This window comes from Sciurus carolinensis, chromosome 9 (genome assembly GCF_902686445.1).
Source record: "Sciurus carolinensis chromosome 9, mSciCar1.2, whole genome shotgun sequence".
Taxonomy (NCBI): domain Eukaryota; kingdom Metazoa; phylum Chordata; class Mammalia; order Rodentia; family Sciuridae; genus Sciurus; species Sciurus carolinensis.
In genome coordinates, this window is record NC_062221.1 from 88031733 (window position 1) to 88045715 (window position 13983).

A 13983-nucleotide genomic window follows, 5' to 3' on the forward strand; every position below is an offset into this window, starting at 1 on the left:
TATACTCAGAAAAATTTTTGGTATTAGAAAAAATATAAACTGGATGTAAAAATTTCAAAATGATTTTTATTATTCAGAGGATAATGATTATTTGGGGAAGGCTGAAGAGATTGGTGAGATTGCATTCTTCTGAGAGCGTTGTGTGAGTTACCAAAGTTCCCTTTGGAAAATTACCCTTCCTGCTTTGGAAGCCACAATTATGAAGCATCTGAAAGTCAAGACTTTTACTTTCATCTCCAAAGAAGTTCCACACTTTCCTGGGAACTATGTCTATGAACCTGATCCAGCCTACTCACCTGGACAACTAGAACCGTTTCTCTCTTAGGCTTCTGTTTTGTGATTGTTTTCTTCTAACTTTTTGTTTTCCTCCATATTACCAAGGTCCTTGTTTACATGTTTTGATGCAGTCCTATAAGAGAATTAAGTAAACATCATCACACTGACTTATTAAAAATTTAATGGTTCAAATTAATGTATCTCTGAAAAGTAAATGATTTATAGGCTAATGACTTAGGTGAATAATTCAACTTTTGTGAGCCTTGACTGATAACAGAACGCATTCCAGAAAACACTAACTTGGTAGTGGGGTTGCATACATATATAAGAGGAAAAATCAATTGTTTTGAAGACAGTCTGCATATTTTGTTGGATCATAGTTGTAACAGCGTTATTTTCCTCTCTGCTTTCACGAAAGTAATTATTATCATTTGATAGTCAGTATTTTCATTTTGGGCAAACATTTTCTGTAAAAATAGTCTGAGGGAGTTTCATTGAGGCTTTTTTTTTTCCATTTGGTATTCCCTATTATACACCCCAGTTGAGTCAATGCCCTATCTGTGGTTATGGATTCTGTTTTTCAAGTAAATCAAAAACAAGATTTTAGAGACTCCAGTTTACAGCAGAACATGGGCAAGAAGCAGCTTGGGCAGCCTTTACAGGATGGTTCTCAAGTTCTGGTCCCCAGATCTGAAGTAACAGCATCCAATGGAAACTTAATAGAAGAAATGTAAATTCTCAGTTTCAGGCCAGAACTACAAAAACCGAAACTCAGGAAAAGTGGTCTGAAAGACCTGTGATTCTGCTGCTGAAGTTTGGAAACCAGTGTTCTAGTGTCCATTATCGTTACGCATGCCTAGATTCCATCCTTTAAGAATCAAAATCAAGGGTTTTTTTTTTTTTTTTCAGTTTTACAGGTGAATACCTTGATTTGGCATCCAACCAGGAAAATAAGAACAGATGATAACCTTATTGCCAAGAGCGCATCCTTTCTTTCCTTCCTCCTTCCCTCCCTTCTCTGCATTCCTTCTTCCTCCCCTCCCATCTTCCATTCCTCTCTGTTACAAGTGCACCATGGGACCATACTATAAGGCATGACAAGATAATACTGCTGTATAATTCCTAGTAATACTCCTACTTTTAAGAATTTAAGTCATATCAGGAAGGTGGAGGTAGAAAATGTCATTTTTCCTTTAAAAGTATTTCTGAACTTTAAATGGAATTACATGATTTATTTTCTAAGAATTACTACTTTATTAGGGAAAGAGTTGTAATAGGTATGATGATATATGCCCAAATAAGATGGAAACATGGTTCATTCAAACTCGAACATTCATTATAGGTAGCACATGTTGAATTTAATACGTGATTTTAAAGTGCTTAATTTAACTTAAACTGCACTTTCTAAATCTATCCCAAGGCAGAAAAGCAAACTCAAACTCTGCCAACATGACCAAAGCCTGTAATATATGATGACATTTGACAAGATAAAAGTTAAAAATCTAAATGAGACAATGTAAGTTCAAGTCTATGCCTTGAGCTATGACATTATCACCTAGAAATTTCCATCTTGTACTAAAATGGTAAATTATGGCAAATGACAACTTAGTTTTCATTTATATATTTTGCAGGTAAATGTAAATATAATGAAGAACAATGTAGAATATATGTTCATATATATAAATATATATATCTATACACACATATATAAGATCTAGTTTCTTCTGCTAATAAATTACTTAGCTAATAAAATCTTAGTAATTCTAAAGATGAAAGGTGGGGAGGTGGACTAGGATGAACTCTAAGACTTTCTATAAATCTATAAATCTTAAAAAAAATCTATAAATCTTTGTAAATATTTTTAAAAAATAATATTCATATAAGGTAACATGTTTATCATAAAGAATTCAGTGAATTTTCAAAAACTAGATTTATGCATGGAAACAGCACTGAGCTTAAGAAACAGAACAGCTCCAAACTGTTATATTCCCTTGCAGTCACTTATTAGTTCCCAATGGTTAACAAAGCCTTACTTTTCACAGAATAATTTTGTCCCTTCATGTATTTTATATATAAATAGAATCCTACCCAAATGCATTCCTTAGTGTTTGTCTTTTATTTAGGTTCAACCTTAAATTTTTGCCACTCTTATATAATTGTGTGTGCATGTAGTTGTAGGGTTAAAGCGTGGTTTGTTTAGCTATTTCTCTGGTAATGAGCATCTTGTTATGGCGAGATTGCAATAAATCACTGAGTTGATCTTAAAGCAGGAGAGGGAACCACCCTTATTGACCAGCCAGTACGCTCCCAGCTGGCGGGACGAGGGCAGACTGCAAGTCTGCACCCTTCAATTCCCTCCAAGGGCTACAGTATACCTTTTATACCATAAGTAAAGCATGTCAGTACATTAATCATAAGTTGCTGTTGCTATGATTCAAAACTACAAACAAACATCATGAGATCTAGAATCATAAGCAGGAAGGGAAGTGGGTCAAAACGACCCTAGTTGAGTACAAGTAAAAGAATGGTTATTAACATCTAGACAATCATTCTCTGACAGGGTACATTGCCCAATAAAAATGGGAACCAAAAAGAGAACAATTTTACATTGTATAAGAAGAACAGAAACATTTGCGTTTCTAAGCAAGGTGTGCTAAGCAGGATCAGTAAGGCAGAGGCAGAGTTTTCTCATGGGAGAAGCACTTCTTACATGACAAGGAGTCTCAGGGTAAAATGGAGTCTGTTTGGGTTTGGTCATTGCCCATATAGCCTGGCCCATAACAATTTTGCTATTTGTTCTTCCTGGGATTTCAATTGTACATAACTTAAGATATTTTGAATGTGTCCCAGCTATCTCTTATGCTTGTATCTATTTTAACTTTTTTTTGCCTCTGAGTGTTTTCCATTGATCATTATTACCGTTCACTTGTCTTATGTTCTACTGTAAACAATGTTGTTAAATTCATCCAATGAAAATCTTAGTTTTTAACATATTTTTCAGTTCCAAAATATCAACATGATTTTAAAATCTTTTAAAATTCTCTGTGTCCTCATCTCTTAATCATCTTTTCTTCCACTTTACTTATACTTTACTGTCATTAACTATAATATCGACATCATCCATTTGTCTTCTTTTGTCTACTTTTACTTTTGATTATAGATTGGATTTTCTTTCTCTTTGCATATTCAAACCTTTTGAAAATCTTGTTGAAACTACATATTTAAATGTTGTAGAAGCTCCATACAATATTTTTTTGCATTGGGCAACGCCCCTCCCTCCACCACACTTCCTTTGTTAAACTGAGAAGATGAGGGACTAATCATCCCAATTCAATCAGGGATTTAACTATTTGGGACTCAGTTGCAGTTGAAATGACTCAGTCTACCTTTGGAAGTCTTTGAAACTTTTGAGATCTTTTACTTTTGTGTTAAAACACAGAGAATATTCAGTTTTTTCCTTTAACACCTCAGCTCAATTCTCCAGAGTCAAAATGTAGGCTCCTTGACTTGTCCATGAACTCCTTGAGAACACAGACCATCTTTTATTTATATTTTACACATGGCATATAATACAATGATTGAAATATGGTAGGAAGTAAAAGAGATTATTTATTTTACTAAATTAACTAAAATATGTTATTATCCTTCGTATCTATTTCTTGTCTCTGTTCCATTTGATGTTAGCATTCATCAGTATGATGTGCATACAGAACTAGATGCTTTTTTACAGATAGGTAGAGAGAACACTAAACTGAAATAACACATCTTGTCCTACACCAACTTGTCGTACAGCACTGCACAGAATTATATTAATAAACAGACCTGAATTAGTATTAGAATACTAAAAGCTACTAACTGTATATCAAAATAATATAGTCTGACAAATCAGTAAAATATATGGCAGTTGAGGAAAGAAGATTTTTATTTTCTCTCCATCTTTTTTTATGAAAGACATATGAAAAAGTATTTTTGTATTAAAAATTCTTAGGAAAGGTGACTTTTGGAAAGAAAAAGATGCTCCTCTTTATTTATATAAAAAGGAAGAGACTGTAAAAATATACTGAGCAAGCAAAACTCAAGTAAGCTACATCAGATATAGAAGAGTTTTTCTCAAAGGTCTGGACTGTAAATATTCTAGGCTTGCAGGCCACATGACTTGCTCTCATTAGTCAGCTCTGCCATTGTAGCATGAAAGGAATAAGCATGAATGAGTTACAATAAAACTTTAGTAGTAAAATTAGACAGCAGTTTGGGGATCATAGTTTGCTCAGCTGTATTCTATATAAGAAATGTACTTTAAATGTAAAGAGACAAGTGATTGAAAAACAACTATGGAAAAAGATATACAAAATGTAAACATTATGGATGAAATTAGTGTTTCTGTATTAGTATGAGACAATGTAAAATTCATGACCAGGCACATTAGGAGTGATAATTAGAGGTGTTTTAAAATGATAAGACTTTTGATGCATAAGAAAGTCATATCAGTTGAAAGTATTTGCACTTAATAAAAGCATAAAGAAAAAAACTGACCTAAGAATAGAGAGGAATCGATAAATACACAATTTAGTATCCTTTTCTCTTAATTGATAGAACAGTTAGGCCAAAATTTAGTATGTGGGAACATGATGAAATAGCAAGTATTTGGCTAGTTCTCTTGCCATGTCAAAATAAAAATAATAATAATAAATAAATAAAAATTTTTAAAAAAGGAAAAATGAAAATGAACATTTTCTGTCTTAGGACAGGTAGCAAAGCTCCATGATTTCCAAGAGAAGAGAAACAAATGCACTGCATGCCATGATCACACAGGCTTTCTTCCCCTGGAGGTACTTTCTGGATTGCAGTACCAAAAGGGGAACCCAAGCAAAGTGCAGGATTTTCATTAAGTTGAAGAGGAAGCCATCAGTACTTGACCAGAATGAGGTGACAGGAATTGAAGAAGATAAGGGAACTATGCATAGAAAGAACATGAGAAATATATAAGAATTCACTTGATTCTTTCTTTGAGTACTAAATTAGATATGCCATCCTTGTCAATTTTAAAACAAAGTTTTGAAAACCTTAAGTTGACCCGTAATTATGTTAAATATCAGTCAAAATCAAACTCAATGCACAACAATAAACCATCACAATCTCCAGCATCCAAATAAAAAAGGGGATTTTATACTAAACATATTTAGGACAATATGAACCATAGTTAGGTAAAAAGTCAGTACATGTAACCATATCTATAAGTGATTAATAGACAAAATTATAATATGGGTATTATAAATTTAAAAAAATTAAAGGAAAACATGGATATGATAACAAGAGAAAGGAAAAAATGAAAATAAGGTTGAATTTCTATAATTGAAAAATAGGGATCATAAATCATAAATTCATTATATGGATTTGCTTAGCAGATCAAACATTGCAGTAGAAAACATCAGTAAAAATGAAGATATAGCCATACAAGTTATCAATATAAAACAAAGGGGAAAAAAACCTCAAGATTTTAAAAATTAATGGAGCCCTGGTGACCTGCAAGACAGTTTAAAGCAGTCTAATGCACATATATTAGGAGTCTCTTGTAGAGAAAGTGGGTAAAAATATTTGAAGAATTAATTGCTCAGAATTTCCCAGGTTTTTAAAACGTATTGTGAGAGACTATCTAATGATTTCTCATTAAAAACAGTCCAAGGTAGGTGACAATGGGATATCTCTAGAGTGCTCATTGTTTTAAAAAATGTCAACCTAGTAATCTATATCAACAAAATTGAAAATGAAGTAAAAACTTTATAATAAAAACAAAATATCAGGTATTTTCCAGTAGATAGGCACTTAACAGAGGTGTTTTAGACTAAAATAAGTGATTCTATACAAAAGCTCAGATGCATTAAATTTTTGTAGTGTTCTGGAGAGAATAAATATCTGTGACATTATAAAACTTTTTCATTATATTTAATTTTTCAAAAATATATAGACAACATAAAATATTAATGTATTACAAGGTTTATAAGTACGCAAAAGACTATAAAAGCAACAGCACAAAAGATGTTCAGGGGAAATGCAAGTACATGCTAATTACTTCCTTATACAGTATGTGAAGTGATTGTGTATATTCGAAAAAAATACTCAGGGGTAGAAAGGTTTATATGAACTTTTTACCTTGACCTGACAGCACTCAGTAAGCACCAATAAGTTGTTTTTTTTCATTATTATTTTATTTTTATTACTTCTTTTGAGTTATTTACAACATTAGGATTCATTTTCATATGATTATAAAAGTATGGAGTATAATTTGTTCTAATTCAGTTCCCAGTACTTCTGCTTTCTCTCCCCTCCTCCCCACCTCCTTCCCTTCCTTCTACTGATCTATCTGCATACTATTATTCACAATAGCCAAGGTATGGAACCAACAGAGGTTCCCTTCAACAGAGGAATGAATGAAGAAAATGTGCTATATATATACGATGGAGTATTAGTCACAAAGAAGAATGAAATTTGGGCATTTGTTGGTTAAAGAATGGAAGAGGAGGACATAAAGCTAAGTGAAATAAGTCAGACCCACAAAGTAAAAGGTCAAATGTTTTCTCTGATTTTTTTGTTGTCATTGTTCTGCTTTTGTTTTTCAAGTGCCCTGGGAGGAATCACTAGAAAAAAAAAAAAAAAAAAAAATCTGAGTGATGTTCAATGAACTAAAAGCTTATTTGAGTAGTTAATAATAACAAAACTATTAAATGAGAAACATTTGGAATTTAATACAGTTGCAATTACAGGTTCTAAGGAAGAAACCATGAAAGAATTTAGAAAATATTGAACTGAATAAATAGGAAAATTCAACATATTGACATTTGTGGAATGTAGGTTGGTACCAAGAGTGAAATTCATTGTTTAAATGCTTATGTTATCAAAGAATAAAGGCTAATATTAATGTTCTAAATTTTTACTTCAAGAAATCAGAGAAAAAAAAGAGTAAATTAAATCTAAATAAACAAAAGGAATGATAAGCACAAAACAACAACAACAAAAAAAAACCCCACCACAATTGAAAATCACTGAATTCAAAGAACCAGAGAAAAACAACATTGAGAAAAGGGATACATTTTTTATTTCCCATCCTTTTTACTTTCTAGGTGGATATATTGGTCCAGAAATTGAGAGTAACTTCTGTGATTCCACAAAGTCATACAAAATAGAAGAAGGAGAGACTGTGAAGAGAGTGACTACAATTCTTCCTCGGGGGGAGTTGTGCTGCTCAGGACAAATCCCAGTACCTTTCAATATCTTGTCTGCTCTTGGATATATTTCAGCATATTCACACAAAATAAAATCAGGCTAAACACTGCTTGCAACTTGGGATAGAAAAAGAGGGGTCGTTAAATATAAAGTAAAGCCTGAAATATATTTACAGAATAAGCGTTGGGTAACTTTAGGTTGTTTATTTTTATTATGTTAAAGTTTATAAAATGATAGGAACCAACCCCATAAGAAATGGTGAACAGGGGAAAAGTGAAAACCTCCCTTGTGCCTTTCTTTATCCCACTCTCCCAATCACCACCGACACTCATATAATACCTTCAGGTGCCACATACTGTTTCAAGTGCTTCCTAGATATTAAATTATTTTATGCTTACAATGTCTCCATTTCACATAGACTAATAAACTTGCCTGTAGTCACACAGCTAGTAAATATCAAAGCCAGGATTCCAGTCCTCACCATCTGTCTCCCGTCTCCTGCACCATGTTACAAGACTGTGCATATGTGCTGTGCTGTTAACCACTGTGAGAGGCACCAGATAGAGACCCTTGCTGCTGGCAGGAGTAGGTGGAGGGAGATGGGGAGAGGGTGGGGACGGGAGGATGTTCACTGAGCCCGTGTACAGAATATTTGCATATATTTTATTATAAATTTCTCCATTTTGGATACTCATTACCTAGCAGGGAAGAGCCTCTAAAAATTATTCTGAATGTAATGTTTTTGTCTTCATTTTGAGACCAAGGTGGTAAAAATAATGTTATGGAATAAATGTTATTTTGGGCACATCTCTCCTTTTAAGTATGCCTGTTCATCTACAAATAGGGGAAACAACAGGGCCTACTTATAGGACTGATGAGAAAATGAATGTTATGGTTTGGATGTGAGGTGTCCTCCAAAAGCTCACATGTGAGACATGCCAGAGGGTTCAGAGGGGACATGATCTGGTTGTGAGCACCTTAACCCAATCAGTGAATTAATCATCTGAAGGGATTATTAAGTGGTAATTGAAGGCAAGTGGGGTGTGCCTTGAGGAGATGGGGCATTAGGGGAGTGGCTTTGGGGTATATATTTGTATCCAGCAATTGGAGATATCTCTCTCTCTCCCTCTCTCTCTCTCTCCCCCTCTCCCCCTGTCCCTCTCTCCCCCTTTCCCCCTCTCCCTCTCTCCCTCTCTTCCTCTCTCCCTGTCTCCCTCTCTTGCTCTCTCTCTCTGTTCTTTCTCTCTCTCTGCTTTCTGATCATCATGTGAGTTGCTTCCCTCTGCCATACACTTCTGCCATGATGTTCAGCCTCACCTTGAGCCCAGAGGAATGGAGTCTGCTGTCTATGGATTGAGACCTCTGAAACTGTGAGCCCCCAAATACTTTTCCTTCTCTACAGTTCTGGTTGGGTCCTTTTAAATCACAGCAGTGAAAAAACTGACTGAAAACAACAAATGTGATAGTAATATGAAAGAAGCAGGCAGGTAACAAGGACTCAACACGGAACTGCTGCCTAAGGTCACGTGGAGCTGAGGAAGGGTGTTCCAATCTGCCTCAACTCCTCATTCTGTGTTATTTCCATAAGTTCAGTGCCTTTGAAGGGCTAAAGTTGCTTTTAAACAACTTTTCCCAAGATTTAAAACTTTTTTTCTGTTGTGATTTTCCAAATACCATACGCTTATTTTGAACTTTTTCGTAAAGAAAGTAGGGAACTCCTCTAGTGGTGCCCTCTAAGGATGCCTTTACTCTAACAACAATTTATGTGGGTATGGAGGAGGTAGGAAAAGAGAAAGATGAGAGTGCCAGTTACTACTGATACATTATCACGTTGGGAGGTGCCATTTGGAAAAGTAAGACAAACATTATAGTAAAATTTTACATTTGGAAAAGAAAAACAATATCCACTTAAAATCCTTCACATATAAATGAGTTCATGAGATTTTCGGTTTTTAAAAGCAGGCATGCATATGACAAATTTTAAAATGCAGAGTGTGAGGAACCCTTAACTCTTCCTAGTTATAGGGGTGTTTTCTGTGATTTCTAATTTAGAGCATGCCTGACTTACATCACAAAAGGGAGCGGGTATACAGGATGGGGACCTAAGCAGTGAAGAGTTACCACTTTCAGCAAACTGACCAGTGACACCTGCACAGGTAATTAGGGTCATGTCCAAGAGAATATCTTTCCCTTTTCCTTGATCATAGCTGTCAGCGGAATGAGTCTCCGCTTGGGTCAACCTTAATGAAAGCTAGAGGTAGAGAAGAGGGCTCTAATCACTGTTGAGTGAATTGCCAGCGGTTTCTTGATTTGAAGTAAGAAGTGAAGAATAAATGGCCTTATTCCTACAACTTTCAATTTTATGTCCTTAGAATTTCTAAGACTCTACAAAATCCCTCACTAAAATAAGGAATGCTTATATCCTCAGTAAAAAGTAGAAAATGACCTTTACATCTTAACCAAGAGTGAATTTGGGACAATTCATTATGTAAAAGATTGAGGGATCAAATTAAGTGCAACAATACTGAATATGCATGAAAACAGGGTGCTGCCTGCATGCAATGTGCATCCTGGTTCAGTGTGTCCTCAGGTGCACAATACTGAGCCAGCACAGCCTGTCTCATGGCAGGGAAGAGGACTTTCCCCCGCAACACTACCTTAGAAAAGATAATAAAAACAAACATGATTTTAAAAAATGAAAGTATTATTTTTGATATAAACACTAAAGTTGATATTTCCCTGAAAACTTTCAAGTCACACCTGGTTGAAGAGGGGAGGGTCAGCGATGGTTCTGTCCTTTATGTCCAATGACCCTATAATTAACTAGAAGGAAATTCTGGCACTTTCACATTATTCAATTTCCCCTCTAGTCTATTATTTATGGTTTGATAGAATTATGGATCATCATTTTCTTTTCTTCCTTTTTCTGGCTTCTTGCCAAACTATGGGTAGAGAAAGAGAAAGAAGCCAAGTCATGGATTAGCCCAACTTCTAACACCACTGGAGAGACTACAGCAACCCTGTGCTCATGAGCCCATGCCTTTCTCAATGGCCCTGTATTAAATGCCAGCAGGCAATTGAAGTCAGGGCAGGATTTAATTCCAAAGAAGTTCTGGCAAGGCAGCAAAATATATTTGAAAGTATATAAGGGTTGGAAAAAAATAGTACTTATGATAACTTGGGCAGGGTAATCCCACTGACACTTAGATGTTATGAAATGAGGTTAATTATATATACTTCATTAAATTGCTGAGGATTTTGTTGAAAAATACCAAGAAAGTTAAAAAGAAAAGAAAAAAATAATAGTAGGAACTCATGAAGTGGTAAATGTGGAAAGTCAATAAAAATGTGCTTTCTGTGGTCCTCCAGCACTATCTTTGTAATTTACTCAATGGGGATCCCTCCTCTTTCATGGGGACATGTATTTGATTTTAGAGTATGATTCAAAAATAGAACTCAGTTAAGGTCAACTTTCTTGTCATATCCCATTCCACATGTCAAGGAATACTAACAGGGAGGGTTCCCACAAGCATAAATCTAGCCCGTTTTTTAGGGGTTCAGGGTTACAGGCACATCCTTGTTAGCTCTTGAGCTAATGTTGGAACTATCTTGTTTTCTTTTGAAAGATCCCTGGAATAATATAGCATTATATGAGGTAGGACTCACATATGGCATTTGTGATTTCTAGATTTCTGGACTGTCTATACATTATACAATTATTTTCATGAAAACACTGTTGAATTCCACAGTTGAGAAGGTCAATCTTTGGGTAAGTTTCAAGGTTCATACAATGAGTATTTTAAGATCACAAAAGTCTGGTTAATGCTTGCTCCCAGCTCAGCGATAAGAAGTATGGGGTCAGGGGTCTCTTTAATGCAATCAGCCTGGACTTTTTAGTTTTAATAAATTTCTGAAGAAGTTCCTTGCTATACCATGCTGCCTTTGCACTTTTCCTTTATCTTCAGATCTTTTAATTTTTCATTAGTTCTTGTATTACATGATATGCAGGAGAGGGTTTGGATCTCAAATAATAGCATTTAACTTCTTGCAGAACTAAATATTTAGTTTGGAGGATAGGTGGAAAGGAATGTAAAAAATAATCATCAAATAATCTCTTGTTTTATAATGCTCTTTTATCTATTAAACAACTAGTCAAACAGTGGACTGAGTTAATTAATGTCTTTTGGATGACACTGTCAATACCCTAAATATGTGCAAAATAATCAGTTATATATTATCATAACCAAAACCTATCCCCAGCTTTAAAAAATCTTTCAATGAGAGAAGTTAAAGAAATTAAAACAGCAAGAATCATGAGTCCTCATTCTTTGATGAATATAAACTATCAGTGAGAAACGAATTCTTGCTGCTGTTCTCTCTCTGGAAATAGAAGTGCCTCCTTTAGTGGAATGGGGAGTACACACTAGCTGAGGAGCCACTAGGCCTATAACAAAAATGTGTTCTTTTTTTTTTAATCTAATTTCTCCAGCGTTGGAAATATTAACACAAAGAACTTCCCCTAAATGTTGCTAAAACTTCACTGTTTAGCTAGCTTAGAAATTCTTAACTTGAAAAAGCTCTCATTGTGAATCTGCGCTTACTCAGAACAAGTGAAAGGGTTAAGGACACCAACTCATCTGGCAAAAGTGCCAGTTTATTTTAAAGGGCACAGGCAAGGAACAAGTGCAAAGCACTTAGCAAATCTGAAGCATGAATTTGTGGAATTCTTAATAAAACCCTTTGATTCTTGGGATGAGAACTGCAATTCATTACTTTGATTACCAATAATATTAACTCTACCAAAATTGGGTGCACTTTTCAATTAAATAACAGTTATTTAGATGAATATTCAAGACAGATGGTAAAAGTTGCATTTATTAATGAGACACTTTAAAGGATATGCTTAAGGCCTTAACCTTAAGACAATGTGAAGTGAAGGGTCCAGCATTTATTTATATCATTTTAATTTGGGGTCATCATATGCTAATAACTAATGACATAACACACAAAATCACACGAATTTCTTTTATTCATAGGAGGTCAAATTGTGTCTGTTAAGATACTGACTATGAGAATAAGATGATTAAGATGCTGGGATTGCTTCAAGAGTTTAACATTCCTTTGTTCATAATGTAGAGGACCACAGTCCATTTTTCAGCTAATTTTCAGGATAAGGGGAAATTTTATTTTCATTCTTTTAAGAATAAAAATTAGTTTGGAATGCATCAAAAGTTCTAATATAAAAATTAAATTGCATGGGCTGGGGATATAGTTCAGTTGGTAGAGTGCTTGCCTTGCAAGTACAAAGCCCTGGGTTCAATCCCCAGCACCACAAAAAAAAAAAAAAAAAAAAAAAAAAAAATTAAATTGTGCCTTATCATGAATTATAAAGGGAAGACAAGATTTTGATAAGCAAGAAACTTGTACATGAAGGAGAACATCTATAAGATAAGTACTTCTGCTGGGCAACAAATTGTACTTCCTTTTACTTACATGGTATAGGTAGCCTTCTAAATTTTCCATAGACACCATTGATACAAACCCATGTGCTGTATTTGTAGGTAAAATGTTCATTGAGAAAAAAAAAAAAAACGTATTTTTTACCAAGAGTGATGATTGATTTTTGTGTCAACTTACATGGGGCATATGGTGCTCAGACATTTGGTGAAACATTATTCTGCTCATGCTTGTGGGGTGTTTCCTATTGTGATAAATATTTGAATTGGTAGACTAAGAAAACAGGATGCCTTCCCTTATGTGTGTGGGCACCATTCAATCAACTGAAGGTCTGAACAGGATGAGAAGGCTTAGAAAGAAAGAGGAAACTCCTCTGGCCTCAACCCTTGATCTGGGCATGTTTTGTCACTGTCTTCAGACTTGACTGAAACACTGGGTCTTCCTAAGTTTCAATCATGCCTGATTTCAGAGTAGAAATCACAGCCTCAGCTCTCCAGGTTCTCAGGCTTTTGGACACAGACTAGAATGACACATCAGGTCTCTTGGGTCTCCAGCTAACTGACTGCAGATCTCTGATTTGCAGCCTCCATAATGATGTGAGGCAATTCTTTATAATAAATCTTCTCTCTCTTATTCCCTCTGGTGTGATTCTCTGGAGAACCCAGACTAACAATCCATTTTGTAATGGTGAGGAATGCTCAAGAATGAGGAGTGAAGATCCAAGATCAGCCGAGGACTGTTCCCCAATGCGGGAATGGGCATCGTGTACACTGGTCACAATACATAACATAAAACATGTTTTTGCCTACTAGCAAAGCAGGGAAGGTATGTTATCAGAGCTAAAGCAAGGTCTAGGGATTAAGTACAAGACTCTAAAACATCATTTCCCTAAATCAAATAGTAATTCTGTCCCTTATAATCTATGTAACTTGAAGGAAGTTATTTAACCATTCTCTGCCTCAAGTTTTTCAAATGTAAAATATGAATAATAATGGTATCTACTTCACAGATCTGCTGTGAGAACAAACA

General features: G+C 34.9%; 1 protein-coding gene across 2 annotated transcripts in view; it reads right to left on the minus strand.

Annotated features, from left to right (window-relative positions):
- Positions 1-296: 296 nt before the first annotated feature.
- Positions 297-13983, minus strand: part of Alcam (activated leukocyte cell adhesion molecule) — a 181208-nt gene continuing 167521 nt past the window's right edge. For both annotated transcript variants that reach the window (XM_047563008.1, XM_047563007.1), the window contains one exon: positions 297-409. In XM_047563008.1, the coding sequence (XP_047418964.1) occupies positions 322-409 (88 nt within the window). In that variant the 3' untranslated portion in view covers positions 297-321. The remainder of the gene's footprint in view (positions 410-13983) is intronic.